Source organism: Myotis brandtii, unplaced genomic scaffold (genome assembly GCF_000412655.1).
Source record: "Myotis brandtii unplaced genomic scaffold, ASM41265v1 scaffold163, whole genome shotgun sequence".
Classification (NCBI taxonomy): Eukaryota; Metazoa; Chordata; class Mammalia; order Chiroptera; family Vespertilionidae; genus Myotis; species Myotis brandtii.
Genome location: NW_005355962.1, coordinates 705,511 through 721,432, shown reverse-complemented (window position 1 = coordinate 721,432; position 15,922 = coordinate 705,511). Strand labels below are relative to the sequence as shown.

Sequence of the window (15,922 nt, the reverse complement as noted above, 5' to 3'; positions counted from 1 at the left end):
TCCAGCAGGCAACACTACATCCTAGTTCCCAGGAAAGAAAAAAGTGATCTGGCCGGAAGAACTCCCTAAACTTTCTCAGGTTCACTTTTTGCTCCTAAAGAAGAGTTTGCAATTCCCAATATACCTTAAGTGGTCCTACAGATCTTCAAAATTACCTCTATCCACAAGCTCCATGTTTTCCTCTACATGTTATTTTACCTTTTGTCCCTATAACAAAAATAGAGCCTCTCATCTCCAAGTGAATCCATGCTCTAGGGCAGTGGTTGGCAAACTGCAGCTGGCGAGCCACATGCGACTCTGTGGCCCCTTGAGTGTGGCTCTTCCACAAAATACCACGTGTGGGCGCACATGTACAGTGCAATTGAAACTTCGTGGCTCATGCGCAGAAGTTGGTATTTTGTGGAAGAGCCACACCCAGTTTGCCGACCACTGCCTAGGGTGGTGGTGCCATCCTCCCCTACTTATCAGGGACATTACCCTCTCCTCTCTCTCTAATTTTGAGCTATTTTCAGTCCTTCCCTGTCTACTGGCCCCTTCCATCAGGATTTTGTTGCATTGCTTTTCATTCTTTTAATGATGTCCTATTTTGTGTTGAAACAATTTTAAACTTATAGAAAAGTTGCAGTGATAGTGCAAAGAACTCCTGAATGTCCTTCCTGTAGAGACCCCATTCAAGTTTGGTCAGTTGCCCAATGACATTGTTTATAGGGGGAAAAAATTCAGGTACTGTACCCAGCTGTTACATCTCTCTAGTCTTTTTCAATGTGGAACAGTTCCTTGGTTTTCCCTTGATACTTCCAAAGATTACAGTAGATTGAAGTAGATTTGAAGACTTTCGCTAATGGAGCTCAATTTGAGATTGTCTGATGCTTCCTCACGATAGATCCAGGTTATCTCTCTGGCAGGACTAGCACAGAAGTGATGCTGGATTCCTCTCGTTGCAGTCTGACAGGTAGATAACATGTCACTTTGTCTCATTGGTGGTGATAACCTTAATCACTTAGTCAAGATGGTGTCTGCTGGATTTCTTCACTGTATTTTTTTCTCCAATATAATTAATAAATATTTTGTTGAGAGATGCTTTAAGTCTAGATAAATGTCCCATATTCCATGCCACTTTACCCTCTAGTTTTAGCATCCATGCATATTTCTTGCCTGAATTACTTATAACTATGATAGTTATCAAATGATTCTTATTCTAGTTCTATTGCTTCTTCTACATTAGTTGGCATTCCACCTTGAGGAATAACTTTCCTTTTTCTCATTGACTTATTCATGTATCTATACTAATAAAAGCATAGGTGGCCCTCGCGTGTGATGTCGCCACAAGATGGCCGTGACAAGATGGCCATGCGCACAGCGAAGGTGGGGCCCAGCAGCTGCTCCGCGTGGTGAGGCCTAGGGGTCCCGTGGCTCCGCTCCATGCAGCCCTTATGCAGAGGAGGTGGGTCCCAGAGGAGAAGGCGGGTCGCGGTAGGGGAGGGCAGTTGTGGGCAATCGGGCCAGCAGGGGAGCAGTTAGGCATCAACCGGGCCAGCAGGGGAGCAGTTAGGGAGAGATCAGGCTGGCAGGCAGAAGTAGTTAGGGGCAATCAGGCAGGCAGGCAGGCAAGCGGTTAGGAGCCAGTGGTCCCGGACTGTGAGAGGGTGCAGGCTAGGTGAGGAACACCTCCCTCCCCCGTGCACAAATTTCATGCACTGGGTCACTAGTTTATTTATGTCAGTGTGCTCAAGGATTGTTACTATGTTAAATGGGTTATAATCTTTTACCACCATTCTTTTTTTTTAATATATTTTATTGATTTTTCACAGAGAGGAAGGGAGAGAGATAGAGTTAGAAACATCGATGAGAGAGAAACATCGATCAGCTGCCTCTTGCACATCCCCTACCGGGGATGTGCCCGCAACCCAGGTACATGCCCTTGACCAGAATCGAACCCGGGACCTCTCAGTCCGCAGGCTGACGCTCTATCCACTGAGCCAAACCGGTTTCGGCAACCACCATTCTTTATTTTAATACTCAAATTCTTTCAGATTTGGCCATTGGAAGCACATTAAACTGACTCCTGTGTCCCTTTTGATCTGGGCCATCATTCTTGAGTACCTTCTTAACTTTTTAGGCAGCAATATATTCTAGGCTTCATCCCCCAAATCAGTTATTTCTCCAAAGAGCCCTGATGCCTCTTAGTAGAAAGTGGTATCCAAAAACCAAGATTTGGATGCTATCTCTGTTCATTGCTACCAGAGTGCCACTCTTTCTAGGCTCTCTGGGAAGGCCTAAAGAGAGCTAGAAAATGTGTGCGTCTGTAAATACACACAGAGACACACACACACACACACACACACAATTACATCTATACTTATTTCTATATCTATCTATATATACTGAAAATCATGAGTTCACACTATTAGCTCAAATTACAATCCATTCTAGCTTTTTCCCTTTCTATATGTATTTCTGCATCCATGAAAAAGCTGGCTCTCAGTACTTTAATATATTTACTTGCATAGTTCCCTATATGTAGCCAATCTCCTGACCCCAAATAGCCATCACTGCCACCTGGCTCAGGTGTGGTTCTCATCAACCAATTTTCAAGAGTTGCCTATACTCACTGTCTACTTCCTCACCTTCAGTCATTCCTCTACCCACTGCTATCTGATTTCCATTCTGGTCAAGGTCATCAGTCAACTCCCTATTGCCAAATCTAAAAGATCTTTCTCACTCCTTTTCTAAATTGAGCTCCACGAAGCATTTTATGCTCTTTGAACATTCTCTGCTTCTTATTCTTTCTCTGGCTTCTGCAACTCCCCCATCTGTCTCATTGGCTATTCCTGCTTAATTCCTCTATGGGATTATTTCCTCCTCTCATGATTAATTATTATGATTCCCTGAGGTAGTTCATCCCTTCCCATGGCTACAATTATCTCTTATTCTGTTCACTTACACATCTATAGCTTTAACCCAGGCCTAACTCCTGAGCTCCAGACCTATATAAAGAAATGCCCATCAAATATTATTCCTTGGCTATCTCTCCGTCACTTCACACAAAAACACATCTAACACAGAAATAATTTCCACCCTATCCTACCCCCTCTAACCTGCTCTTCTTTCTGAGTACTGTAACTCCAAGAACAGAATTGCCAACTGTTCAGTGACCCAAACCAGCAACTAAAGAACCAGTCTTAACTCATTCTTTTCTCCCATCCCCACAGCATCAAGCCTGATGGTATTACCTTCTAATCTCTCCCAAATCTATGTCCTCAGCAATTCTATAGAGTGAGTAAATCATCATCTTGTACCTGAATTACCACCATCGTCTTCCAACTGGCCTCCCCCTCTTGTCATTCCTCCAATCTGATCTACACAATCTGTGTAAGACAAATATGATCTCTCCTTAAAACCCTTGAAAGAATTCCCATTGCCCTCAGGACAGCCTAGCTCCTGCCCATGGCTTATAAGGCCCTGCATGATCTTGCCCTGCCTACCTTTACACCATTCCTTGTTCAAACTCAAACAGCCACACGACATTTCTTTCACCTCCACAAACACACACTATTTCTTTGAATCCTCAGGCCTTGATATATTCTTATACCTCTGACTCTTTGTTGTTTGATCAAATTCTACATATCCCTCAGGACAGAGACATCACCTTCCCTGGGAATTGTCCAAGAATGCCCCTGCTCCGTGTTTCCACAGTACTTTACATTTCTCTAGAGTTGTCACGCTCTATTGCAATTGTTTGTTTAATTATTTAATTTCCCAACCAAATTCTTTTATTCTGATCTCAAAGTGAAATGGAAACAGTGTCTTATGCACTACTCTAGCGCCAAAGCCTAGCAAAGGAACTGAAACGTGATAGCTCTCCCTAAGTAGTTAGTGAACAAATGAGCCTCAAAAATAACAAACTCCACAGCAGCCACAGTCAAAGGGCACATTTCACAAACATGCATTAACACAAGGCATGAAGCAATACATCTTCCTTCACTCCTGTTGCTGGTCAAAGAGTAACATTTTAATATGATGCACCCACACTAGCCTGAGTGAAGAATAATTATTTCCCACAAACAAACAAAAAACCACAGGAGTTCCCCTTCTTTCTCTGCGGTAAGTTGGTATGACTCATCCATTTTTACACTTTCATGAAGGTGACACACAACAGACTCAACATGTGAGAGAGCACAGGTCTTTGGCCAAAAGGGTTAGAATAAGAGTGAATGTTTAAAAGAGAGAGAGAGAGAGAGAGAGAGAGAGAGAGAGAGAGAGAGAGAATGTTTAGGCTCTTTAGGCAGCTCTACAACATTCTCCCTATATATGATATGGACACACACTCACAATGTCCAAGAACATATAAAGGCATGATAAAAAATTGAAAATAGAAAATGAACTCCTGAAGGGTATATCACCAAACTTAGTATGGTACCTGACCCAGGGGAGAGGCAATATAACATGGGAGGGGTGACGCCAGGGTACAACCCGAGCCAACTACAAACACCAAAGGCTGATGTCCAAGGGGGGAGGAAATCTAGGAAGATGAACATCACTACTACTTATTTTATACCACCCAAGCTACCTCAGCTTTACTGTCCCATTTTACACATAAGGAAATGGAATTTAAAAACTAAAGAAGTAACCTATACTAAATACCAAAGTACTGTCCTTCCCAATCCTTAGTGCTGTATCCCAAACCAGGCAGGAGCCAGTATTTTCTTAGACTAAAGTTAAAATGCTCTAGCTGAGGTTATCATAAGGTTTATTCATAGACATGGAGGCAAAACAAGTGGTTATGTCTTCAGGAGGAAACATCTTACTGTGGTTTGCTTGTTTTTTTGTGTGTTTTTTTTAAATATCAGTCCTGATTGATGGGGGAGGAGAGTGTGGGAAGGAAGATAGGTCCTTCTCTAGAGGCACCTTGAGAGTATTACTAGAGGACAGGGGCGGCTTTTCCCCACTGTCCTCTCTAGATAGCTCCAGTTCCAATCCTGGCTCAATTTTACGATTTCTAAAGTGACATGGAGAGAGTTTCATGTGTAATGACCTTTAAGATGTTTTATTCTAAAAGCAAAACTCAAGTACATTGTTTCGAAGAAGGGATTCTGAAGCTCACTATTATTTTGCCTTTCCCAATCAGAGAGGCTGAGGATGGGGAGCCCACTGCAAGATGAAACTCTGTGGTCGATGGTAAGAACTTTAATCCCCCGCTGCCACTAGACTCCCTGAATGGTAACGACCAGTCTTACACTCCCCAGGCAAGAGACTGGAGAATGTCCTCATTGACAAAGCTAAGCAAACACACACACACACACACACACACACACACACACACACACACACACACACCAGCTATAGCAACTGACACGTGGGCATCACCCCATGATAAAGTTGGTTTCCACTGGAATACCTAACATTGCAGCTCATATAGGGCTTCTCATCTGCAATTCTGTGCCTTAATCTTCAGAATGGATGAACACCAAGGACAACTGAATATTCAAGAAAAGTCTCTAATGGGGACAATGAGACCAAAACAAATAGAAGAAGTAAAGGAATATGGGGGAAGGGGGCGATGCAGAGAAAACTCCAAAAATACTACTAATAATTAACATTTTAAGAGAAATGAGAATATATTACAACCATAAAATACAAACAGTTTACAATTTTTAAAGTAAAATTTAAAACTCTTGAGAAAAATTTTAAGTGATAAAAATAAAATATCTAATTTTAAAAACTGAATATGAAATCAAGCAACTCTCCCAAAGGATAGAATTTTAAAAGTGAGATGAAATATAGAAGAAAAATCTAACAATACTGTTCAGTCCAGGAGATCCAATATCTGATTAATAGTTGTACCAGAAAAACACAACAAAGATAACAAATGAAAAATTATAAAAAATACAAGACAATTTCCAGATTGAGTTTCTATATCAGAAAAGCTCACAAGATGACTAGCACAACAATAAAAATCTACTCATTTTCAAAGTTTCAAATTTTAGGTTATCAGAGATAAAGAAATCCTAAAAACTTCCAGAAGCAAACAAAAACAGCTCTACATAAGAAAGCAGAAATTAAAATGTAAGTACATTTCAAAACAAAAATACTAAAAGCTCAAAGATAATGACTTCAAAAATTTGGGGGGAAAAAACATTTCCAACTTAGCCTTCTAATAAACACGACCAACTATCAAGTACTGTGAAGAAAAACTTTACATATTTGCATATTTACAAGTTTTCAAAATGTCATTTCCCACACATCCAACCTCAGGAATCTATTGAAAAAAGTGTTTCACCAAAAGTGTAAAGTCAAAGAAGAAAACGAGAAGTATGGGTTTAACGAAAAGGGTTCCATATTTAATCCAGGAAAGAGATGAAAGAAATACCTAAAATACCTAGAAGACAGGTGACGGTGATTCCTATAATGATAATAAAAGGAAGTTCCAGGACAACAGTTAAGCAGAAGGTCCAGAGAGTAACCGAGCAAGATCAGGGAAATGAGAAAATGGCTCTAGGAGTGTTTCGAAAAATAACAAAAATTAAAAGAATAATAACAGTAATAATAAACAGTGGGGATAGATTACCTAAGGAATATGACTATATTTATTTAAAAGGTATTCAAGTATCTAAGAGTGTTTGTGTATGATTGAGAGGAAAGTAAAGAGAAAACAAACAAACATGAGGTAATTATTAACTCTAAGGCAAACAGAAAGTTGCATAAGAAAGGAAATACAGTTTTAGTACACCAAGAGGTTCAGCTTTGAACAATATTTCCATAATATAATCATGTAAACACTGAATATTGAGTTAACAAAAATACTTTGGGAGGGCAGAGGAAGGCAAATGTGTATTCGTGAGCCAAGCAGGCGTCATCAGAGAATCGTGTAAGAGAGCTATAGCTTCCTTCGTTAGGTTAGAAATCAACAGATAATATACAAAGCTGAAAAATTAGAAAACACCAGTAAAATCATGTTATTTAGGAAAATATAGGTAAACAGGCACGAGAAATAAGCAAAAGTTTTAAAGTATTAATTCTGAGGAGCAGGAAATAGAAATCGGAAGGGCTGGGCAAAGGATTCTATTTTTCACATAAACCTCTAGAAATATTTGAGCTTTAAAATTATATATATGTATAACTCTGATATAAAGTAATTTAAAAACACAGTAGAGCCCTGATCGGTTTGGCTCTGTGGATGGGGCATCAGCCTGCGGACTGAAGGGTCCCAGGTTCGATTCCGGTCAAGGTCATGTACCTTGGTTTCGGGCACATCCCCAGTGGGGGGTGTGCAGGAGGCAGCTGATCGATGTTTCTCTCTCATTGATGTTTCTAACTCTCTATCCCTCTTCCTTCCTCTCTAAAATCAATAAAATATATTTTTTAAAAAACAGTAGAAAAATATTTATAAGTATAATAATAATGTTAGACTTATCGAGATGATTACTTCCTAAGTTACTATATAAATGTCTAGTCACTATGTTGTACACCTGAAACTAATGTAATAGTGTATGCAAACTATTACTGAAAAAATGTTTTAATTATTTTTAAAAATTAAATTATATAAATTTACAATTAAATAAATTATATTTTAAAACAACAATTAATATGTGAAGTCCAATTTATTTAAAAATATAAATACAATAAGTCCTCAAATGACATCATTTTGTTCAACATCATTTCACTGTTAAGTACCGTAAGAACTTAACTCTTGTTTTTATCAATTAGCCTCTGGTAAAAATGGATTCATTATACATCATTTCACTTAAGTCACATAACTTAATGACGATGTTAGCAAGGACTTACTATACACACATACACACACACACACACACACACACACACACACACACACACAAGCATTTGAATGTCTATACCTGTTACTCGTGATTATCCCTGGGTGGTGGGGTTACAGGAATTTTATTGGTTTCTTCTTTTCCTACAAAGATCTGTATTGTTGTTTTAATAATAAATAAACTTTTTTCACAAAAATATTTCAAATATTTGCTTACCTTAGCTGATTTTTTAATTGTTAAGCCTCCATTCAGTTTAAAAAGAACTGTCATATTGTACCCTGTCTGGTTTCCATGTCCATGAGGCCACCAAGTTTCTACAGTAATTTTCTTTTAAGAAAAAATAAAAGTCATTCTAAGTAATCTGTGGCATATTTTCAGCAAAATAACATGCTGATTCAGAGCATTTATATCTATTTCTCATAGAAATTCTAGGTTCTAAACAATATAAATCTCCCTCCCTAGAGTAGGCCAAATTATATCAATACATAGATAATAGTTACAAGTCAACATTTTAGGAATGTAACATGGATTAATATGCCAAAAGGGAAGCGGGGGAAAAAACACAGGATAACGTGGAAATTCAGTAAACAACTCTTCCCATTTCTATTACTCAAGCTTACATTTATTCTACATTATTTAACATTTAGAATTGAACTTTGAGGCTGACTCTTATTTTAAGCCCAAAACTAGAAATTGTTTTGAGTTCTTACTTTATCTGAACAGTTAATGAATGCTAATTTGTTCCATCCTCTTCCATTCACAATGATCAGAGGAATTTTTTAAAAGAAAAGGTAAAGTCTAGCCTACATATACCCATGAAAGACCATGGAATTAGAATTCTGCATGTAAAACAAGCACAAATACTCAAAATAATTTACAAGTACCAAAAATAATCACTATATTTAAATATAATGCTTACAATGTATTTTGGATTTAGAATACTGCAAAAAATTAAAATACAACACCCCTGGCTTCTTGAAAAAAAAAAGAATGCCAAGTTTAGCACATATTTTCCATCTCTAGATCTTAAAATCTGGGAAAATCATTCCATAGCTTGCACATAAACAAAATATATGAGAGGTTAAAAGTAAAGGAGAAAAGTAAAAAAGTACATTTTTTTTTTTACTCAGACCCTTCTTTCTGACCATTTCTTTTGAATAATATTGCTTTTTATCTCATGCTTCTCAGGAAGTACCATCATTCACCTTGTTAATTTTCACAGAGAGCTTAACAATCCTTTTCCCAGGCCGAAGTTCAATGCTGTATGTCCGCTGTGTTTGCAATTTAGGGATTTCTATGATCACTTGACCAGGGATTGGCTTTGAGCTGACAACATCAAAAGAAGACTCTATTTTGAGATTCCACTGCTGGGCATGGTTGTCTAAGGCAGAAAAAGAAAAGAAAAAATGTATATATAAAATATGCTAAACATTATCCCTGCACTCCTTAGGGTTCACTGAAGAAAAGACCAAAGCAGCCCGCAAAATAGTAAGTACTCCACAAATGCTGCCATGATACCGAAGTTCAGTGGAAATTCTCTTTTAATCTTTAGTTTAATCCTTTATCCTGGAGAAGAATAACTAAAAATATATATTTTACAGATACTCTACTCTAAAAATATTATAATCATAAGCCATAAAAAATGTATAAATAGGGTACAAACAGAAAATTGCAAATGAAAAGACAGCATAAATTTTCCAAGGTTGATCTACACTTGTTCCTTTTTATAAAGTAAAAATTCTGAGGGTTTTAAGCCATATAAAAAGGTATAAACTTAGATGTATTTGAAGTAATCAAACATTAAAAAATAGAGATATATTTTAAATGTAATTACCTATCCAAGGAATATTTATGAAGAACCTTCTGTGTGCCATGCACTTTGCTGAGTGATGGGAATGAAATGGTTGACCAGGATGAACTTGGCCCTACCCTCATGAGCTTAGTCTAATGGAAGTGTGATAATATTAGGATGAGAGAAGTAAAAGGTTATTCTGAGAAAATACTCACAGGAAAGAACACCTAACTTCCAGAGGGTGAGGGAAAGGCCTTTATGAAAAAGCAGTATCTAGCTGAGCCCAGAAGGATGCTGTAGTTGATAAGTCCAGAGGAAAACAAGTATTCCGGGCATGGCAAAAGCAAGTGTAAAGAGCCATGTAAGCGTGAGCAACTCCATAACAAAGACTAGGCAATGATGACGCTGGTAAGGGAGACCAGCAGGACTGAGGAGGCGAGCAGGATTCAGCTTATGCTGGGTCCTGTGAGGAGTCTGGCAACTTCACACTACTAGATCAATGGGAAGCCATTGAAGATTTTTCATCAGAAAGGATAACATTTGCTCAGTAGGGGGCCCCAGCACAGCAATAGCACCAGGATGCAAATGGAAGAAGCAGAGAGACATGAAATTTCTACCTGTGCAAAAAAGAAAGGGCCATGTGGGAAATCCAGGAATGGAGAGGAGGAAAAGAAAAAATAAAGAGGGAACAAGGTTGAAGGGGAAAGTTATGGGGAGAAAAGAAAGATCAGACAGCTGCCTAAGAAATGGGATTTGGGAGTGGAGTTTGGGGATGGGGCAGCATGTTTCAAGGGGGTTTTGATGTAGTGTTTCAAATTACGTATGGACAATATAATCCCTTCCTCCATCACCCATTTAATTTACATTGTTTGTTTCATATCTCCAGAATCAGATGTGTGCGTGAGTTTGGGGTTTTAAATGCCCAAGTAGAAAAGTGGACCCGTGTTTTTGAGGTTACAGGGGATAAAAAAACCCCAAAAGGCAGGATGGGCAGGGTGTCAGACCACCAAGGAACGTTCTCATTCCACGGCCACAGAAAGGAGGCGCTGGTGCACTTAAGTTTGTATACTTCCTGGCAAGAAATTAAGGTAGTGCCTATTAAATGGCTTGTTTTTCTTACTGAAGAAGAGATGGGAGAAGGTTATCCGCTGAGAAATATCATAAGGACCCTTCTCCAACCAATAGCAAGGGGACTGATAACTTTCCAATTTCATCATCACATATTGTAGACTCTATAACTGGCATTCCTTCCGAATGTAGAACCACACCAGACCTGTTCTAAGGATGGTCACACCACATCTCATCACTTGTATCTCACACCAGCCAAAAGTATAGATGGATTTGATCCACACTGAAGAAAACCTAATCTTGGACTTAAGAACTATTTTTATGTATTAATTGATTCATTCTTAGGAATACAAGTCACTGAGCCTTGAATTAGGTTTGTTCTGCCCCAGTCAATTTTACAGCTTACCCACCGACAGACTCCAAGTTTTTCTAAGACACACAAAATATATCAAGACAACTACACTTTTTAGTTAAAGATGCTTTTCTTCTACTAAGTCTCTCAGTTTTTCTTTCATGGCATTTTTATTGTTTTTAAACAGAAGCACACACTCCAACTGATCCAAATTTGTTTATTTTCTAAAATATCCCTAAATCCCCCTAGCCTGAGCATGTCAAACTCACGGCCAACAGGCCACATGCAGCCCACACGAATATTTTTGCTTCCCAACCAATATAATGGTATATAGGAAACATTTTTAAAAATTTTAGTAACTTAATTTTTACAATATCCTGTTATACATAATGATTAATAACGTTCACTAATGACTGATTACTATAATCATGCTGCATTCATTTCCCTTAGGCGCCTTACACGAAGGAGCACCATTTCTCTCACTAATACCAGCAGCAAATACTTTAGCAGCCGACTGCCACGTCATTAGTTTTGCACTGACTTGTTTGGTGAGCTCAACAGGAAATATTTCACTTTCAGAGAACAAGAAAAATAGGTTTATTTGCATTACACTTATTAATTTGTGCAGTTATTGTCTGGTAAGTTAATGTTCAAGAAAAATATTAATTTTTATTAAAATGTTCTATTATTTTATGTTAATGATTACTCATTTATTTCAGCCCTTTGTATTCAGCGTGTCTCTATCAAAATAAATCTACGTTTCTATGAAAATTGAAGCTTTTGCTTTTTTGTGGCCCACAAAAACTTAAACCTTGTTTATTTGGCCCATGTTAGCCTTTGAGTTTGACATGCTTGCTCTAACTGGTTTGACTCAGTGGATAGAGCATCGGCCTGCGGACTGAATGATCCCAGGTTCAATTCTGGTCAAGGGCACATGCCTGGGTTTCCGTCTCGTTCCCCAGTGGGGGGTGTTCAGGAGGCAGCCAATCAATGATTCTCTGTCATCATTGATGTTTTTATCTCTCTCTTCCTCTTTGAAATCAATAAAAATATATTTTAAAAAACAAATAAAATAAAATATCCCTAAATCTTTGACAGCTACATGACCTTTAGATCCCTATCACAGCATTCTCTTATTTTAAGAAAGAATAATAGATCACATTTACTTTCTCCCTCTTTGAAATCAATAAAAAATATATTTAAAAAACAAATAAAATAAAATATCCCTAAATCTTTGACAGCTACATGACCTTTAGATCCCTATCACAACATTGCTATAAGGTAAATCTATTATCATCAATAAATAGATGAGAAAACTGAGGCAGAGAGAAGTTAAGTAACTTGCCCAAGAGCTTGGATGTGAACCAAGACAGTCAGAAACTAAAGACTATACACAGCCTCAGAGTTATGCCAATCTCACCCAAATAATTCCCCAAAACTATGTCTCAGTGGTGCTCAGGATTTTGACATTGGGGAGGGGGTTTATTACATAGGGGAACAGTTGTTTTAATGATATCAAGCTATGCTAGGCATCGAACATGTCATTAGGCAGAGTTTCTCTCTCTCCCTTCCTCTTTCTCTAAAAATCAATAAACTATTCTTTAAAAAAAAAAAAAGTTTGCTGATCCTTACTCTAGAATATTTCCCCCAAAAGGTCATTCTAATCTTCTTTTAATATCTATGACAAAAACCTCTGCCTCACAAAATAGGCTTTCCTTTTTTGCTAGCCTTGACTATTATAGTCATTCATTACACTGATTTGAAATTCACTTTTAATTTCCACCTAACTAAAGATTTAAGATCTGCCCTCTAGGCACCTCCTACCCAGTAACCATCAAGGTCAAGCTGGTTCCTTTGCTGCTTCCATCACTTCTTCTGCAGTGGAGAATGAACAGCCTGTAAGGGCCTCTGGACAGAGGGTGCAATCCCCAAAGAGCCGGCAAAATCCCATGTCTTCTAACATGGACAGTTCTAAAGTAAGTCGGCATTCCTCTAGAGCTCATCCTGTTAACTCCCTTCAGTGCCACTAAATGAAAAAAACTAAGGCTGTGGAATTAAAAACTCAGTATGAAGAGTCACAAGCCTATTGTGTCATCATCTAATTCACTATGCCAACATATTTTGCCCTCTCATCTTCTTCCAAAAAGGGTTCAACCCTTTCTTCCAGAAGCCATGGAGAATTTAAGTAGTTTAGGTTCACAAAGCACATTTAGAGTCTTCAAAAATCAATAATTTTCCTGGTATTATCTGTTTACTTGCTAATTTTTAAATATATAAAATCATATTTCCTGCCCTAGCTGGTTTTGCTCAGTGGATAGGGTGCCGGCCTGCGGAATGAAGGGTCCTGGGTTCAATTCTAGACAAGGGCACATGCCCGGGATGTGGGCTTGATCCCCAGTAGAGGGTGTGCAGGAAGCAGCTAATCAATGATTCTTTCTCATCATTGATGTTTCTATCTCTCTCTCCCTCTCCTTTGCTCCTTGAAATCAATAAAAATATTTGTTTAAAAAATATTTTTAAAAAATCGTATTTATGCCCTGACGGGTTTGGCTCAGTGGATAGAGCGTCAGCCTGCGGACTGAGGGGTCCCAGGTTCGATTCCGGTCAAGGGCATGTACCTTGGTTGCGGGCACGTCCCCAGTGGGGGGTGTGCAGGGGGCGGCTGATCGATGTTTCTCTCTCATCGATGTTTCTAACTCTCTATCCCTCTCCCTTCCTCTCTGTAAAAAAATCAATAAAAATATATAAAAAAATAAATAAAAATAAAAATCGTATTTCCTAGTTAAAGAGAGAGCCCTAATAAATGAAGACCCATTTCTAGAATAGAGCTTCCTATCCCATCTCTCTTAAAGAATACCCCCAGCCCTCCTGAAGTGGAATACAAGGTCATTTCAGAAAATGGGAAAAGTACTAGGAGTGGAGAGAGGAAAAAAGAAAGACTCTTAAACGGCATCTGGGGGTTAAGAACTGGCAGAGAAATGGAAGAACATTCAGGTCAGCCTGGGATGGATCTGCAAACACTGGTAGATTGCTTATGTAAGATAAAAAGAAGGCACTTCATCTCGTTGGGGCGAAGAGCTATTCAGAGACAGCTGCCTTGATTAGCTTCGCCCTGCAGAGCTGCTCACAGCTCCTCCTCTTGCCTGCTCTCTTCTTGCATCTTTAATGATGATGAAAAGCCTAGTGAAAAGGTAGTTCTGCACATTGGAAGGAACAGTAACAACAGCAGCTGAAATGACCAAGCCACAGAATGTTTAAACTCACACGGAGGAGATTTTCCTGTGCTCCTGCTGGAATTAGAGCACAGACTTCAGCAGCTGCTTTTCAAAGAGCTAACAGCTTGCATTAGCCAGAAAAGCAGGTCCACAGAAAAGCTGTTTCCCCTTCTTTACTGAGCAGTCAAGATCTCCTTGCCTACTCAGCAGGACGAAATCCTCAAAGATGAAATCCACCAGGCAAAACAGATACAAAACAAAATCCTCCCCGGAAAAAAAAACAAAGATAAATTGGTAAATTCCAGAGGGGGAAAAAACCTATTTATGCAACAAGGCAGCTAATCAGAGGAGAGATTATTCAAGCAACCTACCTACCCATAAAGGTATTTTCAAAGGTGAATAGTGTCATTTTTATGAGTAAAGTAATTCAATGATGAATGAAAAAGTGATTCAAAGTGAATGCAAGAAAGAAAAATGAATGCATCAAACAAGGCACTAAGCAAGACAGGCAAATCTTTGCTCTTTTGTGGTATTATGTTCTCCATAGTAAGCTGTAAGCAAAAGGCAGCACTGACCTTCAATACAGGTTTCTGTTGTGCGGCCAGGGTAGAGCTGAGAGCTGGGCTCACTCCTTCAACTCAAGGCTAAGTCTTGGAGAAGGGAGGAGGGGGTGCTTTAGGCTGAGGCAGCAGGTCAATTTGAAGGGGGTGGGGAAGGCAGTGTCTGTGAGATGCTCAAGCGCAGCTCAAAGATCCTCAGCTGAAGAGGAGGATTCACATGGTGAAAACATCTCTATACTATATTTTCTGACTGTGGTAACAAAAGATTGAACAATATAGCATTTCATCAGAACATCTATAATAATAATAAAAGTGTAATATGCTAATTAGACTGAATGACCTTCCAGAAGACCACGCTATGACACCCACTGGCGACAGGCCAGCCAAGGCGGGTGCAATGTGATTGGTCAGGACCTGGCCATCACCCCATGATTGCCCCGCAGAGGGAGGCCCAGGCCACTGACTGGTGGGCTGCGGCAGGTGGGCGGGGCCTCCCTCTGCAAGGGAAGCCCGGGTCCCGGGTGCCAGAGGGAAGCCAGTGCCAGCAGCCAGGGAAAGGAAGGCCTACTCTTACATGAATTTCGTGCATTGGGCCTCTAGTATCCTATATAATAAACAGCTAATATGCAAATTGTCCCCATGGGCGGGAGTTTGACCAACCAGGAGTTAGACGTGCACTGATCACCAGGGGGCGGCACGGAACATGGTGGGCATCGGCAATGCAGCGCTGGCAGTAGACAGCAGTGGAGGCGCTGCCAGCCCCAGTGGGCCCCGATGAGAACGGGACCATGGTGGGATGGTGGAGCAGGTGAGTGGGTGGCGCCAGGCCAAGCTGGGTGCCAACAGGGGCCCTGATCACCCTGCTGGTCACCCCATAGAAGGTGACCAGTGGTGGCAACGGGGGAGCAGGGCCAGTGAGCGGGCAGCACCAGGCCAAGGCGGGTGTGAGCAGGGGCCCCGATCACCCCACCCGTCGCCCCACAGATCAGCCCTGGTCACCGGCCAGGCCTAGGGACCCTATCCGTACATGAATTTCATGCACCGGGTCTCTTGTTTATTATATACTAGAGGCCCGGTGCACGAAATTTGTGCATGGGAGGGGGGGCGGGGAGGGTATGTCCCTCAGCCCAGCCTGCACCCTCTCCAATCTGGGACCCCTC

General features: G+C 39.9%; 1 protein-coding gene across 1 annotated transcript in view; it reads right to left on the bottom strand.

Annotated features, from left to right (window-relative positions):
* MANBA (mannosidase, beta A, lysosomal) overlaps positions 1 to 15,922 on the bottom strand; it is a gene marked incomplete at its 5' end in the record, with an annotated part of 117,379 nt that overhangs the window by 71,464 nt on the left and 29,993 nt on the right. The window contains 2 exons of the mRNA XM_005862299.2: positions 7,992 to 8,102; positions 8,981 to 9,156. Of these exons, the coding sequence (XP_005862361.1) occupies positions 7,992 to 8,102; positions 8,981 to 9,156 (287 nt within the window). The remainder of the gene's footprint in view (positions 1 to 7,991; positions 8,103 to 8,980; positions 9,157 to 15,922) is intronic.